General features: G+C 46.2%; 3 protein-coding genes across 3 annotated transcripts; all 3 read right to left on the reverse strand.

The window, feature by feature from the left end:
- Positions 1-9538: 9538 nt before the first annotated feature.
- Positions 9539-11309, reverse strand: LOC119269855. Its single transcript, XM_037551780.1, has 2 exons — positions 10814-11309; positions 9539-10211 (listed from the first exon to the last, which is right to left on the reverse strand). Exons 1-2 carry the CDS (start codon positions 11229-11231, stop codon positions 10132-10134), a joined length of 498 nt encoding a protein of 165 aa, XP_037407677.1. The 5' UTR covers positions 11232-11309; the 3' UTR covers positions 9539-10131.
- Positions 11310-19863: 8554 nt separating this feature from the next.
- LOC119272730 lies at positions 19864-21007 on the reverse strand. The gene is made up of 2 exons (XM_037554145.1): positions 20976-21007; positions 19864-20711 (listed from the first exon to the last, which is right to left on the reverse strand). Exons 1-2 carry the CDS (start codon positions 21005-21007, stop codon positions 20054-20056), a joined length of 690 nt encoding a protein of 229 aa, XP_037410042.1. The 3' UTR covers positions 19864-20053.
- A 2489-nt stretch (positions 21008-23496) lies between these two features.
- Positions 23497-25951, reverse strand: LOC119269856. The gene is made up of 5 exons (XM_037551781.1): positions 25639-25951; positions 25261-25545; positions 25017-25099; positions 24463-24550; positions 23497-23930 (listed from the first exon to the last, which is right to left on the reverse strand). Exons 1-5 carry the CDS (start codon positions 25694-25696, stop codon positions 23833-23835), a joined length of 612 nt encoding a protein of 203 aa, XP_037407678.1. The 5' UTR covers positions 25697-25951; the 3' UTR covers positions 23497-23832.
- Positions 25952-27202: the final 1251 nt, after the last annotated feature.

Consider the following 27202-nt stretch of genomic DNA (forward strand, 5'->3'; position numbering starts at 1 on the left):
TTATGCTTTCCAAGAATTCTATATCATTTCCCATCAACAGTATGTCATCCACATACAATATGAGAAATGCTACAGAGCTCCCACTCACTTTCTTGTAAATGCAGACTTCTCCATAAGTCTGCATAAACTCAAACACTTTGATCATCTCATCAAAGCGAATGTTCCAACTCCGAGATGCTTGCACCAGCCCATAAATCGAGCGTTGGAGCTTGCACACCTTGTTAGCATTCTTAGGATCGACAAAACCTTCCGACTGCATCATATACAATTCTTCCTTAAGGAAACCATTAAGGAATGTCGTTTTGACGTCCATTTGCCATATCTCATAATCATAGAATGCGGCAATTGCTAACATGATTCGGACGGACTTCAGCTTCGCTACGGGTGAGAAAGTCTCATCATAGTCAACCCCTTGAACTTGTCGATAACCCTTAGCGACAAGCCGAGCCTTATAGATGGTCACATTACCATCCGCGTCTGTCTTCTTCTTAAAGATCCATTTATTTTCTATGGCTCGCCGATCAACGGGCAAGTCATTCAAAGCCCATACTTCGTTTTCATACATGGATCCTATCTCGGATTTCATGGCTTCCAGCCATTTCTCGGAATCCGGGCCCGCCATCTCTTCTTCATAGTTCGAAGGTTCACCGTTGTCTAACAACATGATTTCCAAGACAGGGTTGCCGTACCACTCTGGTGCGGAACGTGTCCTTGTGGACCTACGAAGTTCAGTAACAACTTGATCTGAAGTTTCATGATCACCATCATCAACTTCCTCTCTAGTCGGTGCAGGCACCTCAGGAACATTTTCTTGAGCTGCGCCACTTACCAGTTCAAGAGGTAATACTTCATCAAGTTCTACCTTCCTCCCACTTATTTCTTTCGAGAGAAACTCCTTCTCTAGAAAGGACCCATTCTTGGCAACAAAGATCTTGCCTTCGGATCTGAGGTAGAAGGTATACCCAACAGTTTCTTTAGGGTATCCTATGAAGACGCATTTTTCCGACTTGGGTTCGAGCTTTTCAGGTTGAAGTTTCTTGACATAAGCATCGCGTCCCCAAACTTTTAGAAACGACAGCTTAGGTTTCTTCCCAAACCATAATTCATACGGTGTCGTCTCAACGGATTTCGACGGAGCCCTATTTAAAGTGAATGCGGCAGTCTCTAAAGCATAGCCCCAAAATGATAGCGGTAAATCGGTAAGAGACATTATAGATCGCATCATATCTAATAGAGTGCGATTACGACGTTCGGACACACCATTACGCTGAGGTGTTCCAGGCGGCGTGAGTTGTGAAACTATTCCACATTTTCTTAAGTGTGTGCCAAATTTGTGACTCAAGTATTCTCCCCCACGATCTGATCACAAGAACTTGATTTTCCTGTCACGTTGATTCTCAACCTCACTCTGAAATTCCTTGAACTTTTCAAAGGTCTCAGACCTGTGTTTCATTAAGTAGACATACCCATATCTACTCAAGTCATCAGTGAGGATGAGGACATAACGATAGCCACCGCGAGCCTCAACACTCATTGGACCGCACACATCAGTATGTATGATTTCCAATAAGTTGGTTGCTCGCTCCATTGTTCCTGAGAACGGAGTCTTGATCATTTTACCCATGAGGCATGGTTCGCACGTGTCAAATGATTCGTAATCAAGAGACTCTAAAAGTCCATCTGCATGGAGTTTCTTCATGCGTTTGATACCTATGTGACCAAGGCGGCAGTGCCACAAGTATGTGGGACTATCATTATCAACCTTACATCTTTTGGTATTCACACTATGAATATGTGTAGCATTACGCTCGAGATTCATTAAGAATAAACCATTCACCATCGGAGCATGACCATAAAACATATCTCTCATATAAATAGAACAACCATTATTCTCGGATTTAAATGAGTAGCCATCTCGTATTAAACGAGATCTTGATACAATGTTCATGCTCAAAGCTGGCACTAAATAACAATTATTGAGGTTTAAAACTAATCTCGTAGGTAAATGTAGAGGTAGCGTGCCAACGGCGATCACATCGACCTTGGAACCATTCCCGACGCGCATCGTCACCTCGTCCTTCGCCAGTCTCCGCTTATTCCGCAGCTCCTGCTTTGAGTTACAAATGTGAGCAACCGCACCGGTATCAAATACCCAGGAGCTACTACGAGTACTGGTAAGGTACACATCAATTACATGTATATCACATATATCTTTTGTGATGCCGGCCTTCTTGTCCGCTAAGTATTTGGGGCAGTTCCACTTCCAGTGACCACTTCCCTTGCAATAAAAGCCCTCAGTCTCGGGCTTGGGTCCATTCTTTGGCTTCTTCCCGGCAGCTTGCTTACCGGGCGCGGCAACTCCCTTGCCGTCCTTCTTGAAGTTTTTCTTACCCTTGCCTTTCTTGAACTTAGTGGTTTTATTCACCATCAACACTTGATGTTCCTTTTTGACTTCTACCTCTGCTGATTTCAGCATTGCAAATACTTCAGGAATGGTCTTTTCCATCCCCTGCATATTGAAGTTCATCACAAAGCTCTTGTAGCTTGGTGGAAGCGACTGAAGGATTCTGTCAATGACCGCGTCATCCGGGAGATTAACTCCCAGTTGAGTCAAGCGGTTATGCAACCCAGACATTTTGAGTATGTGCTCACTGACAGAACTATTTTCCTCCATCTTACATCTGAAGAACTTGTCAGAGACTTCATATCTCTCGACCCGGGCATGAGCTTGGAAAACCATTTTCAGCTCTTCGAACATCTCATATGCTCCATGTCGCTCAAAACGCTTTTGGAGCCCCGGTTCTAAGCTGTAAAGCATGCCGCACTGAACGAGGGAGTAATCATCAGCACGTGTCTGCCAAGCGTTCATAACGTCTTGGTTCTGTGGGACGGGTGCGTCACCTAGCGGTGCTTCTAGGACATAATCTTTCTTGGCAGCTATGAGGATGATCCTCAGGTTCCGGACCCAGTCCGTATAGTTGCTGCCATCGTCTTTCAGATTGGTTTTCTCTAGGAACGCGTTGAAGTTGAGGACAATGATGACCATTTGATCTACAAGACATATTGTAAAGATTTTAGACTAAGTTCATGATAATTAAGTTCATCTAATCAAATTATTCAATAAACTCCCACTTAGATAGACATCCCTCCAGTCATCTAAGTATAACATGATCCGAGTTGACTAGGCCGTGTCCGATCATCACGTGAGACGGAGTAGTCAACATCGGTGAACATCTTCATGTTGATCGTATCTTCTATACGACTCATGCTCGACCTTTCGGTCTTCTGTGTTCCGAGGCCATGTCTGTATATGCTAGGCTCGTCAAGTCAACCTAAGTGTATTGTGTGTGTAAATCTGTCTTACACCCGTTGTATGTGAACATTGGAATCTATCACACCCGATCATCACGTGGTGCTTCGAAACAATGAATTGTCGCAACGGCGCACAGTTAGGGGGAACACTTTCTTGAAATTATTATGAGGGATCATCTTATTTACTACCGTCGTTCTAAGTAAACAAGATGCAAAAACATGATAAACATCACATGCAATTAAATAATAGTGACATGATATGGCCAATATCATATAGCTCCTTTGATCTCCATCTTGGGGCTCCATGATCATCTTGTCACCGGCATGACACCATGATCTCCATCATCGTGTCTTCTTGAAGTTGTCTCGTCATCTATTACTTCTACTACTATGGCCAATGCTTTAGCAATAAAATAAAGTAATTACATGATGTTTATGTTGACACGCAGGTCATAAATAAATAAAGACAACTCCTATGGCTCCTGCCGGTTGTCATACTCATCGACATGCAAGTCGTGTTTCCTATTACAAGAACATGATCGATCTCATACATCACATATATCATTCATCATTCATCACAACCTTTGGCCATATCACATCACAAAACACTTGCTGCAAAAACAAGTTAGACGTCCTCTAATTGTTGTTGCAAGTTTTTACATGGCTGCTATAGGTTTCTAGCAAGAACGTTTCTTACCTATGACAAAACCACAACGTGAATTGCCAATTTCTATTTACCCTTCATAAGGACCCTGTTCATCGAATCCGATCCGACTAAAGTGGGAGAGACAGACACCCGCCAGCCACCTTATGCAACTAGTGCATGTCAATCGGTGGAACCGGTCTCACGTAAGCGTACGTGTAAGGTTGGTCCGGGCCGCTTCATCCCACGATTCCGCCGAATCAAGATAAGACTAGTAACGGCAAGCAAATTGACAATATCGACGCCCACAACTACTTTGTGTTCTACTCGTGCATAGTAACTACGCATAAACCTGGCTCTGATACCACTGTTGGGGATCGTAGTAAAAAACAAAAAAAATTCCTACGTTTCACCAAGGTCAATCTATGGAGTCAACTAGCAACGAGAGGAGAGTTCATCTACATACCCTTGTAGATCGCGAGCGGAAGCGTTCAAGAGAACGGGGAGGATGGAGTCGTACTCGTCGTGATCCAAATCACCGATGACCAAGTGCCGAACGGACGGCACCTCCGCGTTCAACACACGTACGGAGCGAATGACGTCTCCTCCTTCTTGATACAGCAAGGGGGAAGGAGAGGTTGATGAAGATCCAGCAGCACGACGGCGTGGTGGTGGATGCAGCAGTGATCGCAGCAGGGCTTCGCCGAGCTTCTGCGAGAGGGAGAGGTGTAGCAGGAGAGAGGGAGGCGCCAAGGCTTGAGGTCCGGCTGCCCTCCCTCCCCCCCTTTATATAGGCCCCCTAGGGGGGTGCGCCGGCCCTAGGAGATGGGATCTCCTAGGGGGGCGGCGGCCAAGGGGGTGGAGTACCCCCCAAGGCAAGTGGAGGCGCCCCCTCCCCTAGGGTTCCCAACCCTATGCGCATGGGGGGCCCAAGGGGGGGGCGCACCAGCCCACTATGGGCTGGTTCCCCTCCCCACTTCAGCCCATGGGGCCCTCCGGGATGGGTAGCCCCACCCGGTGGACCCCCGGGACCCATCCGGTGGTCCCGGTACAATACCGGTGACCCCGAAACTTTCCCGATGGCCGAAACTACACTTCGTATATATAATTCTTCACCTCCGGACAATTACGGAACTCCTCGTGACGTCCAGGATCTCATCCGGGACTCCGAACAACTTTCAGATTACTGCATACTCATATCTATACAACCCTAGCGTCACCGAACCTTAAGTTTGTAGACCCTACGGGTTTGGGAGACAAGCAGACATGACCGAGACGACTCTCTGGTCAATAACCAACAGCGAGATGTGGATACCCATGTTGGCTCCCACATGCTCCTCGATGATCTCATCGGATGAACCACGATGTCGAGGACCTAATCAATCCCGTACTCAATTCCTTTTGTCAATCGGTACGTTACTTGCCCGAGACTCGATCGTCGGTATCCCAATACCTTGTTCAGTCTCGTTACCGGCAAGTCACTTTACTCGTACCGTAATGCATGATCCCGTGATCAACCACTTGATCACGTTGAGCTCATTATGATGATGCATTACCGAGTGGGCCCAGAGATACCTCTCCGTCATACGGAGTGACAAATCCCAGTCTCGATTCGTGCCAACCCAACAGACACTTTCGGAGATACCTGTAATGTACCTTTATAGTCACCCAGTTATGTTGTGACGTTTGGCACACCCAAGGCACTCCTACGGTATCCGGGAGTTGCACAATCTCATGGTCTAAGGAAATGATACTTGACATCCAGAAAAGCTACAGCAAACGAACTACACGATCTTTGTGCTATGCTTAGGTTTGGGTTTTGTCCATCACATCATTCTCCTAATGATGTGATCCCGTTATCAATGACATCCCCATGTCCATAGCCAGGAAATCATGACTATCTGTTGATCAACGAGCTAGTCAACTAGAGGTTCACTAGGGACACATTGTGGTCTATGTATTCACACATGTATTACGATTTCCGAATAATACAATTATAGCATGAATAATAGACAATTATCATGAACAAGGAAATATAATAATCATTTTATTATTGCCTCTAGGGCATATTTCCAACAGGGCGTCCCCGGCCGCACACTCGAGGGCGTGCTGACGTACCTCGAGGGCGGCAACGACCCGCCGTTGGCGTGCCCGGCGAGGGTGGCCGCCCCGGCGCACCACCGACGTGCCGGGCCATGGGCGCCAAGGAGGTTCGGGTCCTCCTCCTCTTCTTCCTCCTCGCGATCTTCCTCGCACTCCTCCGGTACTCCGGCCCTGCTCGGCGTCAAGGCCGAGCCCGCGGTGGAGACGCCGCTCGGCCGGCGCACTCGCAGCGCCGGCATCGTCATCAACGTGGGCGGCGGACGCACCTCCTCGTTGGCTCCTCCTCCGCGCTTCGTCAAGCCAAAGACGGAGCCGGGGCTCGCGCCGGTGAAGACGGAGCCGGGGCTCGCGTCGGTGAAGAAGGAGCCGGCCGCGCCGGTGAAGACAGAGCTCGACGACGACGACGCGGCCCTGGAATGGGCGCGCAGGGACTCCATAGCGATGGAGAAGGAGCGCCTGGAGAAGGTGAAGGAGCGCCAGTGCGCCGCCCTGCACTGGTTCGCGGAGCGCCGACGCGGCCGCGACGAAGGCGGAGTCGTCGTCATCTGCGACAGCGACGGTGACGACGCGCCGCCGCCACCAGCCCGCGTTGGCGACGCCGGTCAGGGGTCCACCAGGGACGGCCGCGTCAAGGAGGAGAAGTCCGACGACGACAGCGACGATGGCGGCGACGACGGCGACTACTCGGCGTTCAGCCAGTTTCTCTTTTAGATTAGTTATCTATTTTGCTATGTAATGAAAATCCACGAACATGTCTAATATATACCCAAGTTTATCAAAATTTATCGTGTTTAGCCGAACTTCGCCGAACTGTGCCGAAATTTGCTATACAAATTTTACTTTTTAAACGTGCCTGGGGACGGCCGTGGGGCTGACGGCTGGGGACCAACTCGCCTCTAGGCCCAATTTTTGCGCCGGCTCACACTCAGGCGGCGATTTTAGGCGCCCCCGGGCCAACAGCTGGAGATGCTCTAACATACGAAGCTGTTCCACCAAGATGACTGCGCCGCGCGGCAAATAAACAAATCAGTTGTGCGGCTAACCGCTTAAATAATCCAGTCTTTTGGTGCACACTAGCCAGAGTTGTTCCACCCTAGATATTTTTGGAATTTTGGTCAAAAGTGGGAGTATCATGCATTACATGCAGCATAGTTTAGTGGAAAACATTCTGGTCTCCGAATCCAAAACCACCCACCAACCCTATAGTTTAGTGGGAGTATCATCAACCAAGGCATTTTGTGAGTGAAGAAATATATCTCGTACTTTACAAAACTACTTAAATTAAACTCATGCATTAATTTGGATTAATTGCAGTGCATGCATGCTTGGCCACTACTACTCCCTCCGTTCCTAAATACTTATCTTTCTAGAGATTTCGACAAGTGACTAGATACGGAGCAAAATGAGTGTATTAAGTGAATCTACACTCTAAAATATGTCTATATATATCTGTATGTGGTAGTCCATTTGCAATCTCTAAAAAGACAAATATTTAGAAACGAAGGAAGTAGATGAGTACGAATATATTGGTGTGTTTCTTCTTAATTCTTGCATGCAAAGATTTAATGCGCCTCGAAAACTAAAAATGAGAGGGAGATGAGCCCTTTAAATTGAAAAAACAAAAAGAAAATTAAAATAAGCTCTATAAACCGAAAAAAGGGAGTATATCCTAGCTAGGCATGAACAAAAGGATAAGCAGCAACCAGCCACAGGGCCTCATGAACAAGAAAAGTATCTGAAATTTCCTTCTGCCCTATATTATAGCCCTGTTCGGAGTCTCTCCACTCCGGAAGCAGGGCGGAGCTACAGTTAAACAATACGGAGCTGCAGTCTCTCCACTCCGCAACTCCTCGTATTTTGAGGAGCTGGTGGGTTGCCGAACACTGCCTATATCTAAAAAAATGCAGTAGCTCTCATTAGGTTGCGATCAAACCATGATTATTCGGCCCGTCAATCCGTTTCCTTTCATGCCACAGTTTTGGCATTCTTGCTAATCACTGCATTGACGCACTCCACCGTACCCTCTACCCATGTGCTGCACGCACCTCCCTTATGCCACGGCTAGACTAACTCCACGTTCAATGGGCCACAACCATTTATCGTCAGTGTACCGAGTCCATGTAACACGTACGTGTGATTTTACATCGCCGTTTTCAAATTTCTTTTGGTCGTGAATTGACGGTTGATCGACCTCATGCATATACTCCCTCCGTTTTTAAATATAGGGTGTATAATTTTTGGCACGAAAATTAAAGAACGCACGTGGAGGCAAATTTTCACAAGTTCTGGACAAGATTACATCTGACTAATTAACATGAGAAAATAGAGGAGCTTGCATGATATAAGGAAATGTAATCAAATTCTTAAAAAATCCAAACGAGTGATGCAACGTAATAAACCTTATATTTTGGAATTTTTTCTTAAAAATTTATACACAAGGAATGGAGGGAGTACTATATACGTGGACACATTAGAAAACTTGTACTCCCCACACTGATGATGGCAGTAGGCTAACTAATGTTCAATCAATCATTGCATCATCCGCGGCGCACAGCGCCGCATGCCACTGTTTCCGGGCCGCAAGATAAACAAATTAATCAACACTAGTTGTGCGCGCGGCTAGTCCAGTGGTTTGTTGCATCTGATCTGTTCTAGTCTTCTAGAGCAGTTGCATGGCACACCAAATTATTTTATCAAGGTGTTGGCTCGAGGTGGATTAGTACAGCTTAAACACGCATCAGATGTATATAAACGACATGCAGGGCAAAAAATCTGGAGTACAAATCCAAAACCAGCCGCCCTAAACGTATATCTATCATATCTTCAACTTTTGATCCCAAAAGGTAAAGCTATTCATGTAAAGCGGAGCCAGGATTTGGACATAGAAGGATGATGGGCGAAGATGCAGTGGTCAAGTCTCACATAACAAAACATGGAATTGCCGGAGTGATTGTTTCTTTAACAAATCGTCTATTCTTAATTTCTTGAAGGTTATCTGCTGGGCCATGACTTCGATTTGTATGTGGTCATCACTACAATATATGGACACACATGCGTCTATGACCTCTATGTGCAGCCGGCTGGAATCAGTTGCGCAAAGTTTATTCAACCAGTTTGATTGGAGAACCACTCATACTCATAGATTATGTGGATGAGCTATGTAATCTCGAGTTTGGCCATTCTTTTTATTTGTTTTATTGTCTGAAACTTATTTCATGAACGTCTTATGATGCAGAAGCCGAGGTAATCCCCTTTTTGAAAAACAAATCTACACTGGGAACAACATTTTATTCTTCATTGGGCACCAATGTAAGTCCAATAAGATCGTGAAATATATGTTGAAGGAATCCGCTGCCTTATTTCGGTCAATAGTGCTCAGTTAGCTATGTCGCCTGTGTTTTTTTCTCAATCTTGCCACGTCATAAATTCAGTTCAGTGGGATCATATGATATCCTGAATAACAGCAAACACAACTTGCTGTTAAGCTAGACAAAGAAATCTATTTCAGGGCAAATCGTTTCTGCACCTTTGCATTGCAGTACAACAAAATCAACAAATATGTTCATGAACGTCCTATACAGTGTCTACTCTTTGAAAGCAAATCAAAGTTCAAAGGAACATGATTACAAGCTCAACTTATTTGCTAGAGCCAATAATCTACCAACATATTTGCAAGCTCAACTTGGCACAGTACAACACAGTTGGAGCTCCTAGTGATCATTTCAATGCAGAATAGAAACACTAGCAGCTCTCTGAATTGCATGTTTAAAACACCTCTGACAAATGACAAGCTTCTGATGCTTTCATTAAAGCTCAGACAACATATCGGCTCGAGATTTCTCTCTGTTCTGCGGTGTCATAAGTCATCTCCCTCTCTGAAGTTTTCGGAAAGCACCGATCTGTTATGTTATCCCGATAGCGTGCAACCGAAGCATCTCCTCGGTATAACATGTCTTAGAGCCATGTAAGCAGATTTCTTCAGCTTCAGCCACCTTCCGTTCAGCCCATCTTAGCACACATGTCAACCGAAGCATCTTAGCACAGCCCATCCCTAGTCCCGAGTTCCCGACCTACTAGGTGCAGAGTTTGACTGTGCATGCCACTGTCTGTGCCCAATACTTGAGCCGAGCTTTCACTTCGTCAGGATCATCACCTGCCAAAGCCAGTAGTAACTGATCAGCCATGAGCAGCATGCCATTTGTTGATCACAAAGAAAAATAGGACATCATCATAAATGAATAGCAAATCAAAGACAGCTCCAGGTGCTTCGCGCTGCTGGTTTTGCATGAAGATATAGTGATATACTCAAGGTAGAAAGATTAGAATTTTTTAAAATTTGCAAATTCTTATTTTTAGGGGTAATTGTGTGTTGGAGAGAGGAGACATATTTTCTGTGGGGACTATTGCTTTGCTTTGTTGTGAAGCTTGTCTTGGAGAAGGTAGTTCAGCTTATTGAGTTCCTTTTCTCTTTTGTTTTATGATGCAACTGGGGATGTGACTTGAGTGGGGATCTCCCACACTCATGATTTCTGTTTTATAAAACTTTTACCGCTCCATGGTTCATCAACCAAAAAGAAACAGAGAGAGAAAATCAACACTCTGATGTTCTGATCGTTATAATAAAAGGCAAACCATGGAGGCATAAACATAGAGTTCTGCCACAACGGCAGAGAAACCTTGCCATCTTCGCGGCATCCCGAAACAATTGTAACGAAATCGAAACAGACGTGCACAGGACAGGAAAAGAAGTCTTACCAGGGCCGGAGATCTTCCAGTCTGGGATGGGTGTGGCGGCGGCGGGCTCCAGCTGCCCGACCAGAGTTCTCTGCTCGTCGAGGAACCTCCGCGTCATGGAGTAGCAGAGCTCCAGGCCGGGGAGCGTCCCGCAGAGGCCCGGGATCTCGTGGTAGGAGAAGCCGAAGCCGAGGTCGAGGCAGCCCTTGAGCTCCTCCAGGTCCTCCTCCGTGAGGCTCCTCGTCCTCCCCACCGCCGCGCCGACACTGCCACTGCCAGAGGCAGCGTCCGCCTCGAGCATGACGCACCTGCCGGTCCGCCGCCTCCGGGGCTGCCGGCCGTTGCTGCTGCTGCTTCTGGTGGTGGCAGGGTTGGCGCCGTCGGACGGCGGCAGCTGCGGCTGCGAGGAGAAGTAGGAGGTGGAGGAGATGGCCGCCATGCTCTCTCTGTCTTTCTCTTGAGACGTTTGTCTGTCTGGAATTCGTCTGCTGCTGCTGCTGCTGCTGCTTCTTGGTCGGTTTCTAGAGTTGGCTTGGGCTGTGGCTTATTTATAGAGGCAGGGCAAGAGCTCGTTGGCTCATTGGCTGGCTGTACAGGAAAAGATACTTGTTTATTCTTAGGTGATTGATTAACTCATGGGAAGCCTACCTTTTCTCGGGTTAATTGTGCCAAGAAAACAACATTTTGAGTGTGACGTTCGTTTCTGTAGGAAGAGAAACAACTTATTCTATTTTAGCCATGCCATGCGCGAGGGCGTAGCTGGGCGCGTGCTTAATAAATAATCTGGCAACCAACACCTTGCTCTGAGCAAATGTTCCATGGTACTACTACAGTGTGGCGGCCAACATTTCGTGTTAGTGCTGACGGAGTAAATGTCACTCTCCTGCTGGTGATGGTGGTGGCGGTGGCGGTATTGCGTTCTCCAGCTATACGGGACAGGATGAGGCGCAGATGTTGGATGGGTCAGGACCGGAAATTGCGTGCACTAGGTACGACGTTGTCGCCATGGCTCATGGGGCCACCCACCGCCACCGGCGGCATGCATGGCAGGGGCCGGCCGGGTTCTCCGTGAAGTAACCACCACTAGAACCCTAAAAAACCACCACTTGAACCCCTGTGCCGCCCGCACCGCACGCGCCCTCGGCAAACATATATCATGTCACTCCAAGCCAGCGCAACAAGTTTCTGCAGCTGGCCTGGCTCTTTTACTTTTACTTACTCGCACCCTCGATCGATCAACGTCGACCGACCAAATGGTTGCTCATCACGTACTCATTTGACCATGCCTCCGCTCCACGCAAAACGCAATTCGACGGCCTCAGTAACTAAACACCACTAGCACTCCTACTAGTTCTCTACTAGTCGGAGTGTCGTATCGTGCTAGTTCTCTACTTTTTTTTTTCACTACTGCTCTTTTCGTTTCTAAATATAAGTCTTTTTAAAAAATTTAATATGGACAACATACGAAGCAAAGAGGATGTGGTTAAGAGCTGGGACGTGCCGTGCTACTTTGTACGTGGACATGAGGTGGCCAGGTGGAAGCCCTACGCGGACCTGTGTGGATAAGTACGAGCACGAGCACGAGCAAGAGAAGTTGTGGCCGAGGACCGCTAGCAGCGCCGGCCGCCGGAACCTTTGGTGCGGCGTGGGGCAGAAGCCAGCCGCCGTGAACCCACGAGCAACCGTCCCTGGCCGCTTATTTGATCACCGCCACGACGCCAGCCAGCCACATTTCGCTTGCTCAGCCGCCGTGGGGGATACCAGCCACGTGATTTGTCTCGGGCTGTCTCTGTGGATTCTGGTGGTGGTGGCCGTCCAAGGCCCCGACGGCAACGTTGCACCATCCAGCCAGCTGCATTGCATGCGGCGTTGATGCATGCGTACGTATGGAGGAGTGCGCACGTACGTGCGTGCCGCAACCAGGCAACACGTAGGGAGGATCCTACGTGGGGGCTGGGGACTGGGATGTCGATATGCCCCGTTTTCTTTCTTTCCGGTCTCACGTGCTCTGTTCGGGATGCCATGATTGTGTAAACAGAGTGGATAGGATTTCAGGTGTGTCATGTCTAGTGCAATCATCCAGGGGTCACAAGGTTTCATTTTAGACGTTGCGGCTTGCCGTTACATCTTCTTAGGCTTGATCCTAGTTGATTATACCTGACGATGACAGTGTTTCGTTAGCACTCTTTGGAGTTGCTCAGATTTGATTTTCATGATGAAAACCTAGAATCACGCCTTCGGTGAGTGGATCAAGTGAGGGTGGTGCTTGAGTGTGGTTTCCTTCTTAGAGACATTGCTGCCAGAGAAGTTTTTCAGTTGTCCTTGTGTTGTCAAGAGATAGGTGATTGGTGCCGATGCTCGTTCTTGTAGTTCGTTGGTCATTTTTTTGTTCGCTTAGTTTTTTCTCTAGACTTAACTTTGATTTTGTATGACTTTGCAATTTATTGATGTGGTCTTCTATGTGTTGGTGTTGATTGTATGCATCCTAATCATGCATAGATCATGTGTTTGCTCATTGTATTATATTGTTGTTTCCTTCTGAGTCAATGAAATTCACTCACTATCAAAAAAATATCTATACTGCCAAACAAAACCCATGTTGTTGTCTTTTTGCGGGTCACAAAACCCATGTTGTTGTTGCTTTATTTCTCCATGTCACTTTATGGCAAAAACTTTCGGATTGTCGAATTAATCAGATCTGCCTCTTTTCCGCGACAGGGTCTTTGAATGGAACCGCTTTTGGATGATTGGACATGGAAGGATTGAAATAACAAAAGGTAATGTGAATCAACTGAGGTTGCCTTTTTCAAGCAAGTGAAATAGTGGATTTGTTGTGATATTTTTTTATGAACATCTTCTAGAATTTGTTGCGTGGCTCGAGCAATGTGCCAGAAGCCAAGACGATTAGGCAAAGACGGAGATGATACAGTGAATGTGAGGGGACACAAGACGGGGCAGGGAGGCAGCGTAGAGGGGTGGCACAACGGCGTGGGGTGCCTAGGTGAGGAGCCGTGATGGGGAAGCACAATGACATTGGTCACGAGAGGCCAAGGCGGGTGCTGGGGGAAGGCGAGCGGAGGTGCAGGGGCTACTACAGACCTACCGATGATGGCGGCTGCTGCGGGAGGCGGCGCTGAGGACCGACACGACACCAAGGCATCGTCGTATGGGAGGGGGGAGAGGGTTATTGAAACTTCAGCCTATGAGAAAACTGTTGATAGGGTAGATCTTATCAACTGCCACGACACTGGAAAAAAAATCAACTACCACGTTGGATACATCCAAGCACTCGATGACACTTCCTAAATATTGAATAAACGTGGTGACACCCTACACAATATCCATGAAATGAAAACGATCCATTGACAAATCTCAATGGACAACGAAACATCAGGTCTGGGATCACAAATGATCTTGGGCTTTTTGGCAAATTGCAAGCTTTTGCTCTATCCGAAAATCCATCTGGACCACACATTAGCTGAGCTGGTGGTGCAGAGTTGTCCCCAGGAAACCCATTTTTTGTGGACAAAAGCCGTGCAATTTTGAAAAGAACGAAAAACAAACTTTTGATATAAATGGGGTCTGGAATATTCTTTACTGACCAACACCACTACATAGGGTCACATAAAAGTCGTTTTCTTTTCAAGGACATAAAAGTCGTTTGTAGGTTGTTTTGGTGTTTGGGGTGATGGACTGACGGATGTTGACTTGCACACTGCGCCTTCACAAAAATTGCAAAATCGCAAGGTGAAAATTTTCACGTTTGGAGGCTATCTACATAACCAGCACACACAAGAGAAAGATTCTCCTGAGTAGATAATACCGCCGTGAATTTCTGCTGGCCATAAAAATAGCGGTCCAAGAATCGATCGTGACGGTTCATGCATGTCAATTGTCGATAAAAGGGTGAAAACAAATGTGCATGGACTGGAAGTATATGTCTCATAAAGATTTATTGATTAGGTGATTTATAGATTTTTTCTGATGAGATCGACAACAGCTGATTTTTACAAACTAATCCACAGCCCCACGCCACTAGTGACAATGTGACATGTATACCCATGTAGTCATGTACAGGTGAGTTGTCTTGTGCATGAGCCATGCTCCTTTACAACAACAGTACGTACTGCTGCTCTTTTTGTTTAAAGTTTGTCATTTGATAGGTCCTTGAGAGCATACTTTTCATATTCAGCCAAAGAGCATATTTTCGTGATGTTAAAATTAACAACATTAATTTACACTGCAATTTTGTATTGTGGTGCATTATTCGTTTTACATGCATTTGTTTATGTTGTTTGCACTGGTTAGATGCGTTTTTTCCATAATCTGCACAAACTGTTTAAAATTGTGCCCTCAATCCGAAAAGCTTGTCCCAAGCTTGTCCTTTAAATGAATGTATTTAGCACTAACTTGATGCTAGATACATCCATTTGAGGGACAAACTTTTCTGAACGAAGGAAGCAATTGCTAGCATAAATCTGCACAAACAGTTTCAAATTATGTAATTGCTAGCATAAATCTCAAACATGATATAGATACATACCTGTCTTCAACGTACATGCATTATTGTGTTAGTACTAATCTAGCAAGTTAATCTGAATTGCCAAACATGATTTTGTTTTGAAACAACAATACTATATCAAAAGTAAATTACATCTCATCATTCAGCAACTGCATGCTAAGCCTTATATATCCAGATAAATAATGCTATGAAAAGGTTACAGTGATGCATTGGCAGGCATGGAAAATCAGTAATGTTCAACAGGAGCGAAATGAAGGTTCCATAATTTCCACTTCATCTCACTTTTCATAAGCGCGAATACTTACAAGGGTGGACATACAGATACGGCAAAGTCTTCCTGGAGAGGAGATTCGGCTGAGATGATCATTAAAATGATTAATGAAAAAACTGATTATTTTGAACTCCAAAGGCCAAACCTAAACTATACTATACTACCAATCATTACATCCGCGCACTTGATCACATACGCGTTGTTCCTCGAAGATAACCGCGCCGCGTAACAAATAAACAAATTAAGCATTTTTTCAAGAGTAACAAATTAAGCATTTAGGTGTGTAGCTAACCGATATATATATATATATATATATATATATATATATATATATATATATATATATTAATCCAGTGTTTTGTTGCACACTAGCCAGGCCAGAGCTGTTGCATCCTAGATATTTTTGCTTCAGGCAGATATTTTAAGCATGTAATGCTGTGCATGCACATATATACGACATGCAGGCCGTTGCCCAGCTATAGGTTACTGGAAAACATTCTGGTCTCCGAGTCCAAAACCAGCTAGACACCCCTAATCTAGTTTGTAGTATATACAGCATATATTTTTTTGAAACGGAGGCAAAAGCTTTGCCTCATATATTAAATAAGAAGGAGAAAGAGTTTACAACACACAGCCAAGAATCGGCATGATAATTATTCTCGCAACAAAAAAGACCCTAATTTCTTCGCCCCGGCCTTGACCCAAAGGTTTGTCTCATCGATGATGGTGTTCAGTAGGATTTGCGGAGGTGCACTCTTATGCCTAAACATCCTTGCGTTACGCTCGTTCCAGATAACCCACGAAACCAGCATTGTAATTGATGCCTTCACTTTTCGGTCGCTGGTGCCCACAGTGCACGTGCTTGCCCACCACTCGTGGATGGAGTCGAACAAGTGCCAAGTGGAAGATGTCCAAGTCGTAGATGTGAAGATTCTGAATCACCATGTTCCAAAGGCGGAGAGTGAAGCGACACCGAAAGAAAAGGTGGGGACCGCATTCCTGAACCCCCCTGCACAAGGGACAAGGGCCACAATTTGGCCAACCTCGCCTCTCCAATCTATCGGCAGTCCATATCCTATCCTGAAGCGCGAGCCAAGCGAAGAACTTGACTTTCGGAGGGGCCCAAATCTTCCAAACCATTTGGTCCAAGGGGGAGAGGACCAAGCCCAAAAATTGCGCCCTATAGGCGGAGGCAGCAGAGTAGTGTCCAGAACTCGTGTGCTTCCACAGAATATCGTCCTCAACAAGCTCGTCCAAATGCACCTCTTGCAGCAACGTCCAGAGGGTGAAGAATTGCGAGACAAGCTCGACGGAAACCGAAGCGGGTGGCCTGATTTTGATAATCCACGCATTCTCCTTGAGGGCCTCCCGAACCTTCCAGCACTTTCGGGAGGAGGCCTCGAAAATGAGTGGAGCAATGTCTTTGGGCCTGCGACCAAGGAGCCAAGGGCTGTCCCAAAAAGGTGTCTTTGCACCATTCCCGACCGTGATGGTTGTACAGGCATAGAAAAAGCCGAGATCGCCCTCGTCACATGGGTTCCCGCCCCCAACCCACAACTTCGTGGGTTCTTTCCACTCGTACCACGGCCACCGCAATCTCAAGGCCCGCGCAAACTTGTTGGTGTTGAGGACCCCAAGCCCACCAAAAGCAAGCGGCCTGCTCACAATGTCCCAGTTGACCTTGCACTTTGCTCCCGTGGTTTTATCCGACCCAGACCAAAGGAAGGCCCGCTCAAGCTTGTCGATGGTTTGCAGGATGGTGGGTTGAATGACAAGTGACGTGATGAAGTAGATCACCTGGGAAGCGAGCACCGACTTGACAAGCGCAGTACGGCCAATGGTGGTAATGTTTTGACCCTCATATGTTGTCAATCTGCTCGCGACCTTATCCACGAGAAATTGAAGATCAGCAAGCTTGAGCTTCCACACAGAGAGCGGCAGACCCAAATAGCGGAGTGGGAAGGAGGCCCTAATAGCCGGAAGACCGCGAGTAATATGGTCCAAGTCGAGGTTGTCGCACCTGATGGGGACCACCGAGCTCTTATGGAAGTTAGTGCACAGGCCGGTGACATCCCCAAAGCCCCTCAGAATGGCCACAAGGTTGTCCACATCCCTCTTGATCGGCGCGACGAACACAGCCGCATCATCTGCGTAGATAGAGGTTCGCACCATTACCCCTCTCCCACGGATCTTATGCAAGAGGCCCTTCCTCGTTGCCACGTCCAGGATTTGCTTCAGAGGGTCAATGGCGATGACAAAGAGGAGGGGGGAGATGGGGTCTCCTTGCCGTAGACCCTTGCCATGCTTGATGGGAGAACCAGACACCCCATTCAAGAGAACCCTCGAAGATGAGGAACAGAGGAGAGCCGCAATCCACTCACGAAATTTGCTAGGGAAGCCTCGTCTCCGCAGTAGATCAAGCAAATACTCCCACTTAACCGAGTCAAAGGCCTTTTGAATGTCAATCTTGAAGAGGAGAGAGGGGGTCCTGCTCTTATGCAGCCGACGCGCAAGGTTTCTAACATACATGAAGTTGTCGTGGATGCTCCGTGTTTTGATGAAAGCACTTTGGGCGTTAGAGACGAGGGCGGACATGTGCGGGCCAAGCCTGACAGAGAGCACCTTCGCGATGATCTTCGCGACCGCATGGATGAGGCTAATGGGCCTAAAGTCGACGATGCTCTCCGCCCCATCTTTCTTGGGAAGCAACACAATATTCGCAGAGTTGAGCCACTGCAGGTTTGCCGTATGTAAGGAGTCAAAGCGTTGGATCACCCTCATGAGGTCGTGCTTGATGATGCCCCAGCACTTCTTGAAGAAGAGACCGGTGAAGCCATCCGGCCCCGATGCCTTGTCAGTAGGCATGCTATTTATCGCCTCGAGGACCTCCTCCTCAGAGAAGGGTGAATCAAGCTCGTGTAGGTCATGCGACTCCAGATTGAGCTCCTCCCGATTGAAGTCCTTCGTGCTTCTGTTTCCTCTTTTCATAACTTGCGAGAAGTGGTCATGGTTTATTTTCTCTTTGGCCTCGTGCTCAATCACCCACCCTTGATCATTCATGATGCGATGAATGTGGTTTTTCCGCCTTTGCGCGTTGACACGACGGTGAAAGAATTTGGTGTTGGCATCTCCTTCTTTGATGTTAGAGATTCTAGCACACTGCTTTTTGCGTGCTTTTTCAAGCACGGCCAAGCTTATGACCCTTCTCTTAAGGCGGGCCCGAAGATCACACTCCGCGGGGGAGAGAAGCCTTCCCTCCTGAGCAATGTCGAGGCGTAAGATAACCAAGAGGGCGGCATGAAGGTGGACCTTAGCCTTAGAGAAGAGGCCCCTGCTCCACTCCGTGAGGCGCAGCGCCGTTTTCTTAAGCTTGTGAAACAGAAGGATGTACGGGTCTGTGTGCTCAACAGGCTTGGCCCATGCCTTTTGGACCACCTCACTGAAACCGGGCATAGAAGCCCAAAAGTTCTCGAATTTGAGGGTCCTGGGCCTCCTTGGACCTTTATCCTCGGCAAGCAAGAGTGGGCAATGGTCAGAGAGGGACGAAGAAAGCGCATGGAGCACGTGATCATTGAAGGTTGTGTCCCACTCTGCATTGCAAAAGAAGGAGTCGAGCTTGCATAAGGTGGGATTTGATCTCTCGTTGCTCCATGTGAACCTCCTGTTCTGAAGGTGGATTTCTTTGAGCTCACAGCTATGGAGCGATGCGCGGAACCGATTGATACGGCTGCAGTTCACATTCCTCTTGTTCTTATCCCGAGCCCGCTAAATCTGATTGAAGTCCCCAGAGGCGAGCCAAGCCATCCCCGCGGGCGGTTTCTGGGTAGCGAGCTCATCAAAGAAAGCATCTTTGAGCGAGTGGTCGGTGGGGCCATAGACGGTAGTAATTTTGAAGGTCACACCCGAGTCTCTGACACGAACCATGGCCGAAAGGCAGTAGGTAGCCACGGTGATATTAGTCATCTCCACCAAGAGGTCGTCCCAGAGAAGAAGGATCCCTCCCCTGGTGCCATTAGCCGGCCGCTGCGCGAAGCTACGCAGCCTGTGGCCCCCCAAAAATGTCGTCGTGTATTGATCAATTGCGTGAAGCTTCGTCTCCTGTAGACACACCACTTGACAGGAGGAGGAAGCAATGGTGGCATTAACGGTGGACCGCCTGTCCGGGCAATTCAGTCCCCTAACGTTCCAGCTCAAGAAGTTAACTGGTTGTACTTGCATTAGTAACCCACAGCAGCCCTTGAGCACAGCCACACATCACAGATTAGGACAACCATAGGATGCAGATGAAATGAACTAGTGGCAGACTGCCAGTATAAAGTGGCAACATCCAGAGCAAATGGGTGAGCAAGCACCCATGTAGTCCTGAGACACGGCGTTGAACTAGCACGCCAGCAACTAACAACCCCTGGTAATATAAGTAGGTGCACTAACATGGCAAACAACAGTCCCAGGTTTTTTGAGCAGCAACTCAAATTGTTGCCTGCTGCAGCACGGCTTCCTCGTCTCTCTCCAAGTCCAGGGCGCCTCCACCTCCATGCGCCAGGAGCGCGTCTTCGACAGCAGCAGCTTCAGCATCATCGAGCTTGAACAACCCCCTCATGGCAGCGAGCACCTCCGGCGACAACTGCTCCTTGAAGCGATCCGCAAATGCGTCCGGAACCGTCGTAGTCACGTCCTCTCCATTCTTAACAATGCCGAGGGAGCGACAGACAAGAATCTCTGCCGCACGAGCTACGGGCGCACCCTTGGGGCAGCCTGCCGCCCTCGTCTTGTGCAGCGAGAAGGCGCCATCAACAGCAAAGATGGTGAGTCCAGCCATCGTCTTCCGACGTGCCGCAGGAGCTCGTGGAGGAGTTGGGGTCGGAGTAGGTGTTGGCAGAATGGCGTCCTGGCGGTCTTCGAAAAGCGGTGTGAGGCATTGCAGGCCAACCACATCGGACGCATCAGCCCGACGGCGCCGTACAGGAGAGGGGGTGCGGCGCACCGGCGGGTTGGACAGCAGCGGCGGCGTGGGGGAGGTCTCAAACCCAGGGGGTCTGGTGGGAGACGGCACCGGCAGCAGCATCATGGGAGGCGCACGGAGCTGGAGAAGCGCGGGGCATGGCGCGCCAGGCATGAGCGATAGTCTAGTTTATAATGTATCTATCCTAGTCTAGTTTTGGTCCCACGATGTGAAGTTATACATGGCAGTTGGTATACAAAGACATAAAAAAAAGGATAAGCAGCAACCAGAGCCCCATGACCCATGAACCAAGAAAAGTATCTCAAAATCATGTCCGCCATATATCCAAGAAAATTAGGAGTAGCTTTCATTTGGTGGCAATCAAATCATGATTACTTTGGCCGTCAATCCGCTTTCTACCACAATTCTTGGTCCTCTTACTAATCACTGCTTTGACCGGAGAGTGGAGACCCTCAGCATCGGCCATTATAATGCATGTATGCTGCAGGCACCACCAGGCAGTGCCCTCCTAACTCTCTTTGTTTAAACAAAATTCTAAAATCAGATTGATCCAGTGTTCAAACAAACAAACAACAAGATACTTGAGCCGCGCGAATTAGTTGTGCGGGTAATCCAGTGTTTTGTTGCGCTTGACCTGTTCTTGTGTACTAGCAGTAGCAGAGCTGTTGCACCCTAGTAGAATTTTGATTGATCAAAATAGGGGCTCGAGGTGGATTTATAATTTAAGCATGCACATACGACATGCAGACCGTTGGCCACCTATACTTTAACGGAAAAGGGTTTCTGGTCTCCAAATCCAAAAACAGCCACCCTAAATGCATAGATCTATCACCACATCTATCTAAAATAGTCTTTAGTTTGGTCCCGGCCAGAAAGCGAAGATATTAATGTGAAGAAAAAGACATAAGCAGACACCAGAGCCCCAAGAACAAGAAAAGTGTTTGAAAATTCAGTCTACCATATCTATAGAAAATCATCTGTGTAGCTTTCATTAGGTGGCAATCACATCATGATTACTTTGGCCCATCCCCTGGTTAATAGACTAACTTGGCGTAGCACTATATGCGCGCCTCTACACTTTCCTGGAACTTTATCAAACATTAAGATCTACTCAAGCATAGCAGGTAGTGTATGGTGGCTCTCCAGCACTGGTTCATTATACAGGGCATGGTGTTCTCAAGAGGTGCACTTAGTAGTAGCATCGAAGCTAGCTATCAAGTTGTATACATAATCTAGTGTAGTTAGTATTCCCTCCGTTCTATAATTTGAACTAAAACCACGATAAGAACTATGGAACAAAGGAAGCACTGTGCAAATAAACAATGTTTACAGATCTGACTACAGATCTTACACAGCCATCTGACTACAGATCTTAAAGCAAGCAACCATAACACATATGTTCCCATGACTTGCTTAGTCTCTTGTTAGGAAGGTTCTCTCCTACTCCCTCTGTCCCACTAGTGTAAAAAATGTTCTTATATTATGGGACGGAGGGACTATTTTTGAACCAACTCTGTTCCAACTCCTGGAGATGCTTCACGGTTGAGAGGTCACAGGACACCGTCTTCATGTTCGGCATGGCACCAACACATTGGCCCGTAAGTAGGGTCTGTATGCGCAACAGTTGGCCTGAACACCCCACAACTAGCTAAACTCAAGCAAAACGATACGGCAAAGAAAACAGAATGAAACTACAAGTACAAAGGCAAAACTTAAGCAACAGCAGAAGCTACCACCAGCACTAGTCAGGAGGCCAACCAGAGTCTTCAATATTGTGAGACACTGTGGCAGGTCAACATCACTAAACTTCTATTGCATCAATTTTTGACACAAATTGCATCGATTTGGTGTGGACACGTAACAGAAAATATGCTAGTCATGGATTCTCAATCATGTGGGTGCAAGATTAAAGCCTTACTTTTCAAGGTGCAAAGAGTTCACTCCTTGCTGAACAGGACTAATCATAATCAGTTGGCAAGGATCCTACAAAGCATGCTAAGCTGCAATAACATAATTTAGTCCAAGCAATTGATTGCTAAGCTATATACATGGGGAAATGCAGGAGAAACCTGAAGCTTAGACTCAGCAAATGCAATGACGACAACAGGGATGATACCCTTCCACCAGCCTCCATCAGTGCAACATTGTGACCAGTTTTCCATTGCTTGGTGGTTCAGTGGGCATGCATAAATTTTCTCCACAGCCAAAGGCAAATAAGTACAGCAGTACAACACTTGATCAGTTGTTGTTTCTTGAACTGCCATTACTGACAAGAGGTAAGCTATTTCTAGATCAGGAGCTACAAGATAACTTAGGCTGAGAAAACAAAATATTAACTGCGTACCACAAGGAATATTTGCACATGCGAGCATTCAGACATCTGCTAAACTGCTTGCTAGCTCATCCAAGATGGTTAGTGTTTTACTAGCTCAGACATCTTGAAATATGTTCTTGCATTTTTCCAGTAAGATGCGAGAAGTGCTCAGCACGAATTTGCCAAAATGTGTTGTGCTAATACACAATTATATTGACAATGCTACTCACACATTCTGCTATTCACTCTGTCCTTTGTGCTTTAAACTAATGACTTTATTAGGTTTAGTTAGTTTTAAGTCATAGTTGCTTTCAATTACGGAAAGCAAAAGGAAAATTGAAATGTTTAATGCACCATGAGTTCCAGCTTACAACAGCACTACATTTGCTTGGACGTAAACCTAGATTGTCATTTTCTGCTTACAACTGAATGAAAAGAACGACATGGAATAAAGTATTTCCAGTAAAATGACGAAAGGTGGGGCCAAAGTTCTATTCCAACCAGGGGAGTCCTACACTATGTGTCAAAAAACTAAAAAAGGTTAGTCATACTGGTCTTCAGCTCAATACGAGCAGTGATCAGGAATTATACAGCACGATTTCAACTTTCAGTGACTAAGCAGAAGATTTGCAAATGGTGAGTGACAACAGTTCTTAATTTGCTATTAGCGTTACAACCAGGACAGCCTAACAACCATTTGCAAATAGGAAGTGATAACAATTATTAATTTACCATTAGCGTTACATCATACTACAACCAGGACAGCCTAACAACACGGGGCACATACGAACTGCAAGTATGATGGCGGCCTAATCTGGACAACATAAGATAAGGCATACCAACAACAGATACCTTGCAGTATAACTAGATGTACTGTACTACAACAGTTGGACAATATAACCAGTACACTGAGTCACTGAACGATGAAACCTCAACGGAGTAATACCGTTGATCTAGAAAAACTATCATTTCAGTAGTCATCCTTGAGCTTCAGGTCAAAATTGCAACCAAAAAAAGGGGCATGCTCAAATTCCAAATCAGAAAGGAGATAGTTGCCATCATGCTCACCTGCAAGAAAACAACGGGTTTGTTGGAGCAGTTACAACAAAAGATTTTGCCATGCAACGACACATGTAGATAATTTGTGGTATGTTTCTGAAGACAATAGTATTTGATCAGTCAAAAACAGGTCACTGAGGTGAGGGGGGAGCATACAGATAAAGTTTGAAGAAGATTTTTTTTCCCTTTTGGAGCAAAAAGCAACTGACCCCGGTTTCACAGAAACTAAATTCAGATTCAAAACAGCCCCCATAAGTTTTCTTAAGTTTGAGCAAGTTCATAGAACAAAATATCAACAACTACAATACCAAATCAATATCAATAGATTCATCATGAAATATGTATTCATAGTATATTTATTTGGTATAGAATGCTGATATTTTTGTGCATAAACTTGGTCAGACTTCAGAAAAGTGTGACTAAAGACAAAACTTAGGGCATCTATCTTGTGGAAAGAGGGACTAGGTTAACAGTAAGCCATGAATTAATGTAATTTACTGCCACAGTAGGCAAGAGGGAAGGCGAAGGCGGTGAGACAAACCTAGTCTTGAGCTTAAGTACGCCGTTGGAGGAAGGAACTCAGGATCAAGCTCCAATGTTGTTTCATCATCTGGATCGTCCAGGGATATCTAAGATACATTCAATTCGAGGTAATCAATTGCATAAACGCGACGCCTACTCATGACATGAACAAGGTGGGAAATATTTTAGATCATAGTCATCAGTAACACTGTGCTAGTCACTAAGTAAGCCATCTTATAGCAGTCACAAGGTCGTAGGTGAAGTAATTAGCACAGTGATATAACCTCTGGCTCTTATTCTAATCTAATTCCATAAAGCCATGTGTATAACATAGTAGTGCACTAAAAAAATAGTTAGCTTATGACTGAGAAATGTTAGCCATCAGCATCCAGGACAGTTCAAATCGCTTTAATAATTTTCTTAGCTCATTATTAACTTATTATCGCCACTTACTCCAACTACAGGTTATTAGTGATTATCAGTCCACTCCATTCTAGTGTATCATCTAGATGCACAACTACATTTCATCACACTTGAGAGCAATTTGGGATCAGGCAAAAAGTTACCACATACCTTCGATGGTTCATCGATGTCATAAATACTGTCCATGGAGACTTGCAAAAAGCCCATTGCCCTCTCCACCTTCTTTCGTATGCCTGGTCCCGGAATCGAAACATAGGAAGGATTTAACACACAAAAAACAGTAAAAACTTGTTTTTTATTTCATTGTATTTTCTTTAAGAACAGGGCAGAGCAATCCACAGAGCTATCATAAGAGAATAGTGGCTAAAGAAGTTCAGTTAAACAGAAAGCATACGCTCTTCTTGCTTGTCGGCCATCAGTCTCTGCATATCATTCCCGGTGAAACTCGCAGTCTCAATGCCACCCTTAGCCCACTCGCAGCATTTCATCCAGTCCCCATCGCTCAGAGAGCTCGGTTTCGCCACGCCCTTCGACCCCTGCACGCTCCCTGCTGCTGGCGCGGCCTTCCCGGCGGCGCCGGCCGGCGGAGCTTTGCCGGCTCTACCGAGGTCTCCCAGGGCTCGCCGCCCCGCCCTGGCCGCAGGCCCGCGCGCCACCCCGGCTTTCTTCCCATCAACGCCTGGCCAAACAACGGCAGGGACGCGAAGCGGGTCAGCACAATGAGAGAGTTGGCCGTGGATCCGGCGAGGTGGGCAGGTGGTGGGTTAATTACCTCGGAATACGGGCAAGTTCTCGTTTTGCACGAGGACCGGAGCCCGCGGAGCCTGCATTTCCTCCGACGGTCCGGTGGCGTCGCCGGATCGCGCTTGCTTGCTCGAGCAGTTATACTCCCACCGAGATGCGAAGCTGGAACTCCCGGCGGGGGTAGAACCCTGGAAATCGCAGGAATTGGCGCGCGCTGCGCAAGAACCCTAGCCCGACCTTGGATTTCGGAGGCTCGCCCGGCGGAATCCGTGGAAGTGGAGTGGAACAGTGGCAGGCTCGCTGGGGAAGGAGGGGGGAGGAGGCTGAGGACGGAACAGGTGACGCCAACCCCAAACCTGGCCAACTGGGCCGGCACGGCACGCTAAGTACACGGGCCGGCACGCGTGCTCTGGCACAGCGGCCCGAGTAACAGATCGAGGCACAATTTTTTTCTGAAAAAAAAAACATATCAAGCCACGTATCTCCGAAAATCCTGTTTGACGCTAACTGCGTCAAAATGTCGAGCATTCGCACGCGCGATCTCCCAGTGCGAGGCAGCCGGTTTTGTCGAGATACGCTAGAATTGGGCCGGCCCATTTCCCCACTGCGAGGCAGCCGGTTTTTGGGAACCTTCCAGAAGGTTCCCTGAACCGGTTTTTTATTTTTATACCAGTTTTATGGTTTTCTTTCGTTTGCCTTTTTTTCTGATTCATTTCCTTTTTTCCATTTTCTGTTTCTTTTTCTTCTTTCCTTTCCTTTCTTATGTTTTCTTTTTTCGTTTTTCTTATTTCTTTTGAAAATTGTTCGAAAAGTTTAAATTTGTTCGTGTTTCTAAAAAATGTTCAAAAATGTTCATATTTAAACAAATCACAATTTCGAAAAAATTTCACATTTTTAAAATATTGTTTTGCACGTTTCAACAATTGTTCTTGTCTTACAAAAAATCTTTGGAATGTTTTTGTTCATTTTTTCACAATTTTAAAAAATGTTCCTGCTTCAAAAATTATCCACAAATCCCAAATTTTGTTCATATTTTCATTTTTCCAGGAGTTCCAAAAATGTTCCTATTTAAAAAATTGTTCACAAGTTTAAAAAATTGTGTTTGCAAATTTTGTTCAGGAATTTCGAAATATGTTCACGTTTCCAAATTTTGTTTTGGAATTCAGAAAAATGTTCCCATTTCAAAAGAATTGTTAATGATTTTCAAAAAATGTTCTTGTTTTCAAAAGTTGTTCACAATTTCAAAAAATTATTTGTGTTTTAAAAATAAGTATTGTTTTCTATATTAGTTCATAATTTCAATAAATGTTCACAGTTTCAAATTTTGTTCCCGTTTTCAAAATATGTTCGTAATTTCAAAAAAATATCTGTGTTTCAAAAAATGTTGTTGTTTTCGAAATTTGTTCATAATTTCAGAAAAATGTTCGTGTTTCAAAAAATGTTCAGGAATTTCAAAAAATGTTCTCATTTTCAGGTAGAAACACAATTTCAGGACAATGTTGATGTTTCAAAAAATCTTCGCGGTTTCTACATTTTGATCGCAATTTCAGAAGATGTCCCCATGTTTTCTGTTCTCATTTCCAAAAAACATA

This window comes from Triticum dicoccoides, chromosome 3A, assembly GCF_002162155.2.
Source record: "Triticum dicoccoides isolate Atlit2015 ecotype Zavitan chromosome 3A, WEW_v2.0, whole genome shotgun sequence".
In the NCBI taxonomy this organism is placed as follows: Eukaryota; Viridiplantae; Streptophyta; class Magnoliopsida; order Poales; family Poaceae; genus Triticum; species Triticum dicoccoides.

What these genes read in the sequence shown, in the direction of transcription:
- LOC119269855 (XM_037551780.1), bottom strand. Translation starts at nt 11,231, where the DNA reads ATGGCGGCCATCTCCTCCACCTCCTACTTCTCCTCGCAGCCGCAGCTG. An exon ending in CTGGAAGATCTCCGGCCCTG is followed by an intron (nt 10,212 to 10,813) that starts GTAAGACTTCTT and finishes TGGCTTTGGCAG; the next exon opens with GTGATGATCCTGACGAAGTG.
- LOC119272730 (XM_037554145.1), bottom strand. Translation starts at nt 21,007, where the DNA reads ATGCTGAGGGTCTCCACTCTCCGGTCAAAGCA. An exon ending in TCCACTCTCCGGTCAAAGCA is followed by an intron (nt 20,712 to 20,975) that starts GTGATTAGTAAG and finishes ATTATAAACTAG; the next exon opens with ACTATCGCTCATGCCTGGCG.
- LOC119269856 (XM_037551781.1), bottom strand. Translation starts at nt 25,696, where the DNA reads ATGCAGGCTCCGCGGGCTCCGGTCCTCGTGCAAAACGAGAACTTGCCC. An exon ending in GAACTTGCCCGTATTCCGAG is followed by an intron (nt 25,546 to 25,638) that starts GTAATTAACCCA and finishes TTGTTTGGCCAG; the next exon opens with GCGTTGATGGGAAGAAAGCC. An exon ending in ACATCGATGAACCATCGAAG is followed by an intron (nt 24,551 to 25,016) that starts GTATGTGGTAAC and finishes AATGTATCTTAG; the next exon opens with ATATCCCTGGACGATCCAGA.